At 44.6% G+C, this 9,406-nt stretch overlaps 1 protein-coding gene across 4 annotated transcripts in view; it reads left to right on the forward strand.

The window, feature by feature from the left end:
- Nucleotides 1–8,890, forward strand: part of PPP2R2B (protein phosphatase 2 regulatory subunit Bbeta) — a 564,935-nt gene extending 556,045 nt beyond the window's left edge. For all 4 annotated transcript variants that reach the window (XM_073575251.1, XM_073575252.1, XM_073575250.1 and 1 more), the window contains 2 exons: nt 5,346–5,437; nt 8,204–8,890. In XM_073575251.1, the coding sequence (XP_073431352.1) occupies nt 5,346–5,437; nt 8,204–8,483 (372 nt within the window). In that variant the 3' untranslated portion in view covers nt 8,484–8,890. The remainder of the gene's footprint in view (nt 1–5,345; nt 5,438–8,203) is intronic.
- Nucleotides 8,891–9,406: the final 516 nt, after the last annotated feature.

The following is a 9,406-nucleotide window of genomic DNA, read 5'->3' on the forward strand; positions in this document are numbered from 1 at the left end:
CCACTCTGTCGGGCAGACCTGCTGTCTGCTTAGGTAGTTCGCTACCACGTTTTGGGAACCCTCCAGGTGGATTGCCGTTATTGAGAGGACAGTTCCCTCTGCCCATACAAATATTTGTTCTGCTAGTGCCTGGAGTGAATGATGCCTGGGGCCCCCCTGGTGCTTCAGGAATGAAACCGCTGTTATGTTGTCGGACAATATACCATCGTGTCGGTTCTTCACTACCGACCGGTTCCGTCGCATGGCTTCCCAGACCGCATAGAGTTGCCTGAAGTTGGAGGATCTGTCTCTGTCTACTGGCCATTCTCCCTGGAAAATCTTGCCTCCTATGTGGGCTCCCCATCCCCACGTACTGGCGTCTGTGGTGACTACCACGTATGGAGAAGTTGTCCATAGCAAGCCCACCTTCAGGTTCCTGGGCTGTGTCCACCACTGTAGCGACCTTTTCACTGGTCCTGGCAGCGTTATGGGCTTGTCGAGTGAAGCCTGACGCCTGTCCCATCTTACGCGGATTTCCCTCTGTAAGGGTCTCAAATTGAACTGGGCCCATCTGACGCATGGTATGCAAGTCGTCATTAGGCCCAGAGCCTCCATTGCCCCTCTTATGGAGGAGCGATGCTCGAGGAGGTCCTTGGCTCTGAATAGTCCTCTGCTTCTTTCGTGGTAGTAGGGATATCCTGCTTCCTGAATCTAGGAGAACTCCCAGGAAGATCTTTCTGCTTTCTAGTCTCAGGTCTGACTACTTCTCGTTGATCACCCAGCCGATGAGCTCCAATATTGTAACTGTTCGACTTCTGTCGCTAATGAGCTTTTCTTCGGATCCTGCCACCAGAAGGAAGTCGTCTAAGTATGGTACAATGACGATACCCTGATTTCTCAGGTAGGCCACTACCTCCGCCACCAGCTTTGTGAATATTCGGGGGGCTGAAGCCAGCCCAAATGGAAGGCATTGGAACTGGAAGTGGCAGGTTCGCGTCATTAGACTGACTGTGAATCTTAGCAGTCTCTGGGATGAGGGATGGATCGGGACCTGATAGTACGCACTCTTCAGGTCGAGGGTACACATGACGGCATCCCTGTCTATTAGATGTATTGCCAACCGTATTGATTCCATCCGAAACCTCTTGTACGTGACCCGGGCATTCAGAGGGTTTAGGTTTATAATAGTTCGGGCCTCGCCGGATGGTTTTGAAATGGAGAACAGGGAGGAATAGTGACCCTTTCCCCTCTCTGACCGAGGAACTGCGACTATAACCTCTGATCTGAACATGTCGTGTAGATCCGTCCACATGGCGGAGTCCATCGGGACTACAGTGGGGGCGATATATCTGTCGGGGGGAGGGGAGCAGCATTCTATGCTGTAACCTTCTGCAATAGTCCTGAGGACCCACTGATTGTGGGTAACCCGGGCCAACCTTACTGCGAAGTGGCAAAGTCTTCCCCCGATACTCCTGGCATCATTGCCTCCTAGATCTGGAGGTTGACGCAAAAAGTGAGCCCTTGCTTCACCCACTCTGGCTGTGGGAGCTTCTATAGGAGCCCCTGTTGGACCTTCCCTGGCTCCTAAAATCGGTCTGTCTCCTAAAGAAGGGCACTCTCCGAAAGGGCTGCGGACGCTTGGGCTTTTTGTCTGGGAAACCCTTATTTTTGTCGGACACAAGCTCTAAAATGCTGTCTAGGGCTGGTCCAAACACCCTTGCGCCTGAAAAGGGGATGGAGCATAGCTTCGCCTTTGAAGCGTTATCCCCCGACCAAGATTTAAGCCAGACCGCCCTCCGAGCCGCATTAGACAGGGAGCTGTTCCTGGCTGCGAACCTTACTGATTCGGCTGACGTATCTGACAGGAACGCCGTGGCCGATTTCATCAGAGAAAGGGATGCCAGGATCTCGGATCTAGGGGTTTTGTTGGTTAGGTGCTCTTCCAACTGCCCTATCCATAAGAACATGGATCTGGCCACCGAGGTGGCTGCTATGTTAGCTCTAATGAGGGCTGCCGCGGTCTCCCATGTTGTCTATAATAGAACATCAGCCATCCTATCCATCAGGTCATGGAGAACTGATGAGTCCTCAAACGGAATGGTGTTTTTTTTTTTTTTGGTGACCTTAGCTACGGGAACGTCGATCTTGGGAATCTCCTCCCACAATCGTGTTTCCTCAGGGTCAAAAGGTAGTCGGCTCTTAGTCGCGGGACAACACGAGTCGACGTTCCGCCTCCTTCCACTCATCTAGGACCATCGTCTTAATGTGTTCACTTACAGGGAACACAGTCTGTCTCCGAGCCACCAGTCCCCCAGACATCAGGTCCTGTCTGGATTGCGGCTTAGGAACTTCTTCGATCTGCATAGTGTTCCTTACCGCCTGGTCCAGCTCGTCGGTGTCCTCTAGCCTGAACAGGTACTTCTGCCCTGGTCCCGTCTGTCGGCCGGGATCTCTCCGTCTTCCACAGGATCCGAGTCACGGAAGTCTGACCTCTCGATAGTATATAAAGACGTTTGGCACAACTTCTAAAGTGGTGGTGCACAAGTAGGATCCCAATCCGTATACTTATATAAATTAACTTGGCACATACACGTGAATGATTGCAAGTGAAAAAAGGGGGTGTTTAATAAGATGCAGTACATACAGTAAACGTTTCAGTCACAGCGACCTTCGTCAATGTACTAAATAATGTACTGACTGCACTTGTGTATAGGGCAACCTGTTCATAGAAAATAATGCCAGAGCATGGAGGGTTAGTTGTCTGCTGAATTAAAGAGCCGGTAGTGGTAGCGTGGAACAGGTAATGGCCTGGACACGGTTTTCACTGCTTATCTCCCGTGCCCGACAACTAACCCTCAATGCTCTGGCATTATTTTCTATGAACAGGTTGCCCTATACACAAGTGCAGTCAGTACATTATTTAGTACATTGACGAAGGTCGCTGTCACCGAAACGTTTATGTACTGCATCTTATTAAACACTCCCTTTTTTCACTTGCAATTATTCACGTGTATGTGCCAAGTTAATTTATACATGACCCCTCGATAGAGCTTGCTTCAGAGACTGGCTCTGCCTCCCACCTCGGCCGTTTGCGGCTTGGCCCCGGACTGGGGGACTGCTGCCGTGCGAGGCTGGATCTGGACTTCCTCCCGAATCAGGGATGGCATCTCCACTAGGAGGGATGACTGCTCGTCTCTTACGACCCTTGATGTGCAGGGTCCACAGAGGGTTTTGATATGGGTGTCTGGCAGCTTTATCCTGCATACAGGGCATCTGACCGACTTAGATGTGGCTTTGGCCGGGTCCTTATTCACTGTCGGGGGGGGGGGGCTGCTGGGGTTCCCTTCTACTATTGATATAAGATAGGGGACAGTCGGGTCAGTCGTCCTGGGCTACGGGGATGGCTGTGGGGGAAGGCGGACTGCGCCAGGCACACTTACCCCTCCATCTGACGGAGCCTCTGGGTCCATTACCGCTGAATCTGCCGGGTAACTGAGCTGCTGGAATGCGCGCTGTTTCAAATCCGGCGCGTGACGTCACCGGCAGTGCCGCGCGTCTTCTCGCGATAGCCCAGGAATCGCCCTGGCCACTTCCGTTTCCTTTCCCGGACGCTAGGCCATGCCTGCGCCTCTGAGGGCGCTCTGTGGCGCCGGCGCCCGTACCACCAGCCGCCTGCGGGGGCCCGGCTTTCGACTGCCGCGGCGGCCGCGGACTGGAGCCGAGAGCCTCCCACCGGGAGGAGCGGCTCCCTCCAGGGGCGTCTTCCTGCTCCTGGCCTTTGGGGCAGAGGGACTCCCCACCGGAGAGTTTCGGCCCCGGGCTTCCTTGACAGGGGGAAGGATTGGACTGGCCGTACGATCCCCCTGAGCCCTCCGGTAAGTTCCTGAGCAATCCTCTCACGTATCCCTCCATGCAGGGACAGGAAAGACAATGAGGGAAAGGGGGTGGGACGGGACCTTTTAACCTCTCGTGTGCTTTCCTGTCCCTTTAAGGAGGAGGAGGACGTCCTCCAGGGTGCTGTCGGGTGGACGTCCTGGAAAGAAAATTTATGTTGGAAAAATTAAAATGTCCATTTTTTTCCCTCAACGTTGCTTTAGTTCCTGTGAAGCACCTGAAGGGTTGTTAATCTTCTTGAATGTAGTTTTGAGTAGCTTGAGGGGTGCAGTTTTTAGAATGGTGTCGCTTTTGGGTATTTTCTGCCATATAAGACCCCTCAAAGTGACTTCAAATGTGAGGTGGTCCCTTAAAAAAAAAAATGGTTTTATAAATTTTGTTGTAAAAATGAGAAATCGCTGGTCAACTTTTAACCCTTACAGCTTCCTAACAAAAAAAAGTTGCTTCCAAAATTCTACTGATGTAAAGTAGACATGTGGGAAATGTTATTTATTAACTATTTTGTGATCACTCTCTGGTTTAACAGAATAAAAATTCAAAATTTGAAAATTGCGAAATTTTCAAAATTTTCGCCAAATTTCCTTTTTTTCACAAATAAATACAAAAATTATCGCCCTAAATTTACCACTAACATGAAGCCCAATATGTCACGAAATAAGATTCTCGGAATCGCTAGGATACGTTGAAGCGTTCCTGAGTTATTACCTCATAAAGGGACACTGGTCAGAATTGCAAAAAATGGCCAGGTCATTAAGGTCAAAATAGGCTGGGTCATGAAGGGGTTAAAGGGGTTGTCCAGGTTTTGGGTTTAAATCCGCGCTCACGCTATATGACTTCAGACTTGTGAATTCTGACAGTGTGCGCTGTTAAGGTTCTCAAGTGCCAGCTGCGGGAGTAGAAGTATGCTATTTGCATACATGTGGTCACTTGCCGACTAGACATTCTCGGGAATTAGAATTCTGACTATATAACCTGTCAAGGCCTCTTTACTTTTTTGGCAGATCATGTAGATATATCATAAATACATGAGATGGTAGCCTCCCTGTCATAAATGGGTATTATCTTCTCATTCTGGATGTGAGAAAGCAAGTTTACATTAGTGAAGCCTTAGATATACTGCACAGGTGGAGTGTGTAATTCCAACATTGTCTGTATTAGTGGCAAATAGCCCCATTACTTACTGTATCATTTACTTTTCTAATTGAACAGGAAGCGATGGGTATGTTGGGTATTCTTTTTGAGGCCTTGCTTCCAAATTGTCATACTTACCTTTTGTCAGAGATGGCTGTTTTTTTCCTGCACAAACAATGCAATATCAGGGTGTGTTGCTATGTACTGTATATCTAGCTGGCAAATTAGTATGACAAGAAACAAATGTCTTGGCAGTGTGTGATATACTAGAGAAATGATTTGCAATTAAGCTGTCAACAGCGTTTTTGAATGATTTGAGCTGTCTTCTGTTTCTATTTCAGGTCCATGATTACCTCCGCAGCAAACTATGTTCACTTTACGAGAATGACTGCATTTTTGACAAATTTGAATGTGTATGGAATGGTTCAGACAGGTAAGGACACAGCGTCCTGGACGCTGCATGTTAAATAACTACGTGTTGGATAATATATATATATATATATATATATATATATATATATATATATATATATATATATATATATATATATATATATATATATGTATATATATATATATATATAATATTTTCTGTGTATGTACAGTACAGACCAAAAGTTTGGACACCTTCTCATTCAAAGAGTTTTCTTTATTTTCATGACTATGAAAATTGTAGATTCACTCTGAAGGTATCAAAACTATGAATTGACACATGTGGAATTATATAATTAACAAAAAAGTGTGAAACAACTGAAAATATGTCTTCTATTCTAGGTTCTTCAAAGTTAGCCACCTTTTGCTTTGATTACTGCTTTGCATACTCTTGGCATTCTCTTGCTGAGCTTCAAGAGGTAGTCACTGGAAATGGTTTTCACTTCACAAGTGTGCCATGTCAGGTTTAATAAGTGGAATTTCTTGCCTTATAAATGGGGTTGGGACCATCAGTTGTGTTGTGCAGAAGTCTGGTGGATGCATAGCTGATAGTCCTACGGAATAGACTGTTAGAATTTGTATTATGGCAAGAAAAAAGCAGCTAAGTAAAGAAAAACGAGTGGCCATCATTACTTTAAGAAATGAAGGTCAGTCAGTCTGAAAAATTGGGAAAACTTTGAAAGTGTCCCCAAGCGCAGTGGCAAAAACCATCAAGCGCTACAAAGAAACTGGCTCACATGAGGACCGCCCCAGGAAAGGAAGACCAAGAGTCACGTCTGCTGCAGAGGATAAGTTCATCCGAGTCACCATCCTCAGAAATCGCAGGTTAACAACAGCTCAGATTAGAGACCAGGTCAATGCCACACAGAGTTCTAGCAGCAAACACATCTCTACAACAACTGTTAAGAGGAGACTTTGTGCAGTAGGCCTTCATGGTAAAATAGCTGCTAGGAAACCACTGCTAAGGACAGGCAACAAGCAGAAGAGACTTGTTTGGGCTAAAGAACACAAGGAATGGACATTAGACCAGTGGAAATCTGTGCTTTGGTCTGATGAGTCCAAATTTGAGATCTTTGGTTCCAACCACCGTGTCTTTGTGCGACGCAGAAAAGGTGAACGGATGGACTCTACATGCCTGGTTCCCACCGTGAAGCATGGAGGAGGAGGTGTGATGGTGTGGGGGTGCTTTGCTGGTGACACTGTTGGGGATTTATTCAAAATTGAAGGCATACTGAACCAGCATGGCTACCACAGCATCTTGCAGCGGTATGCTATTCCATCCGGTTTGCGTTTAGTTGGACCATCATTTATTTTTCAACAGGACAATGACCCCAAACACACATCCAGGCTGTGTAAGGGCTATTTGACCAAGAAGAAGAGTGATGGGGTGCTACGCCAGATGACCTGGCCTCCAGTCACCAGACCTGAACCCAATCGAGATGGTTTGGGGTGAGCTGGACCGCAGAGTGAAGGCAAAAGGGCCAACAAGTGCTAAGCATCTCTGGGAACTCCTTCAAGACTGTTGGAAGACCATTTCCGGTGATTACCTCTTGAAGCTCATCAAGAGAATGCCAAGAGTGTGCAAAGCGGTAATCAAAGCAATAGGTGGCTACTTTGAAGAACCTAGAATATAAGGCTGTGTTCACACACAGCGTTTTTTTCGCGTTTTTTTTCACGCATTTGCCAAAAAATCCACGGGAAAAGCGTGAAAAAGAAGCTTCCCATTCATTTCTATGCATTTTGCATTTTTTATGCACATTGATGCGTTGTTTACCGCGAAAAAACCACATTGCGGTAAAAAATGCAGCATGCTCATTAATTTCGCATTTTTTTCCGCGTTTCTGGCTTTTTCCATGTGTCTAGAAACCGCGCGGAAAAAAACGCAAAAAAAAACACAAATCGCGGTAGACGCGCAAAATAAAACGTGGTTTCTGGGAAGGGAGTCCTGTTTTTCAGCAGAAAATTTCTGCTACGTATGCACCTGGCTTCAGGCATATTTTCAGTTGTTTCTCACTTTTTTTGTTAATTATATAATTCCACATGTGTTATTTCATAGTTTTGATGCCTTCAGAATGAATCTACAATTTTTATAGTCCTGAAAATAAAGAAAACTCTTTGAATGAGAAGGTGTGTCCAAACTTTTGGTCTGCACTGTATATGTGTGTATGTATATAAATCTGTGTGTGTATATGCATACATGCATATAGATCTACTGTATCTATGTAACATGGCATTTTAACTGTTTTGGTTTTAAGGTATCAAAGGGATTTTTCTATTCCATAGTTTAAATCCCTTGAATATGTCAAAAATTATGGAACTGGGTCACCTCCATATCCCTGTTTTTCTGGAACATCAAATTTTACATACATTAGTAAAAGAAAAAAGTGTTTCTTTTGCATAAGTCATTACCAGAAACATGGGTGTATGTAAAAGAGGTACCATAAGGTCACAACCTCCTCCTATTGTTCTTGGTAATGTCCTTCACAAATGAATGATTGGATGCTAGCGTTTTTTGTTATCAGCAATACAATTTCATGACTCTAGTCAATATCCGTATTTTACTTTATGAAATTGTATTTTTTTTTTTCATCAGTGTGCCAAAGTAGTGGAATAGACACCCTTAAAAACCATTTTGATTTCAGCTTACATAGTCGATCTTTAAAATGTTTCTACCTGTTTGTTTTTTTATTTCATTTATGGTTTTGTTTCTTGTATTATGTTGGTTTTTGCCATATAATTCAGCAGCCATTGTAATATTGTCTTCCAGTGTCATAATGACTGGCTCGTACAATAACTTCTTCAGAATGTTTGATCGCAACACCAAACGTGATGTCACATTGGAAGCCTCCAGAGAAAACAGCAAGCCAAGAGCAATTCTCAAACCTCGCAAAGTCTGCGTAGGAGGCAAACGCAGAAAAGATGAAATTAGCGTGGACAGCCTGGACTTTAGCAAAAAAATTCTCCACACTGCTTGGCACCCTTCAGAAAACATCATAGCAGTGGCAGCCACAAATAACCTGTATATATTTCAGGACAAGGTTAACTAGAACATTATTAAAGTTATACTAGGTTCCATGTGTTCTAAGGCTTTTTCATATTGATTTCTCTCTTCCCATTTTCTAATATATTATTTGTTTTTGTTTACCTTTATTTCATTTATCAAGTTCTTCCTCTGCTGAGATATAGAATAAATAAACTGGCTTCCCAAATCCTAATTTTACCAGTTCAGTCAGTTGATGTTCATATTTTTTTTTTCTCATTTTTGTTTTTTCTTTGTGCTCTCAACCTTTCTTGCAGCATGGTTCTCAAACATACTCTCTGGGAGTGTATTTTTGGCCTCTCGTGCAGCATGAATGGTATAAGCGAGGAACTTTGGACAAAACAAATGTTGGGCATATATAATACTACTTTTTAATTGATAATTCAATTTTTAATAAAAGTTGATCGTTACAAATACGTGTTTGTCCTTATTTTTATACATTGAATAAGGCATTTTAGATTGGGTTGTTGGAATGGGTCCCTGTAAACAGTAACCAAGCCTAGTAATCCTGGTTTAGTTTAGCGTGGCTGTGACATTTATTATGCTTTAACTGTAGCTCCATCATATTCCGTAACGCTTATTGATGTAATCATCTTTGTTCCCATTGAGGCTCACAATCTAAATTCCCTATCAGTGTGTCTTTGGAGTGGGGGAGGAAATCTGAGTACCCAAAGTAAACTGGCACAAATAAATGAGAACCTACAGAAACAATTGCAGTTTTGTCCTTGGTGGGATTTGAACCCAGGACCCCTGAGAATCAAGGCTACTGTGCTACTTGAGCCACCGTGCTGCCATAGGACAATATATTCATAGAATTAAACTGCACCAATAATCTGTTGACCAAGCTCGAAGGTCATTGGCCCTTATTGCCACAGCAAGCTTTTACCTATAAGTATTCACCGTCCCCATATTAAAGAGAATCTGTCAGTT

The sequence above is a fragment of the Dendrobates tinctorius genome, unplaced genomic scaffold, assembly GCF_039654945.1.
Source record: "Dendrobates tinctorius isolate UK_male_01 unplaced genomic scaffold, ASM3965494v1 ptg000043l, whole genome shotgun sequence".
NCBI lineage: Eukaryota > Metazoa > Chordata > Amphibia > Anura > Dendrobatidae > Dendrobates > Dendrobates tinctorius.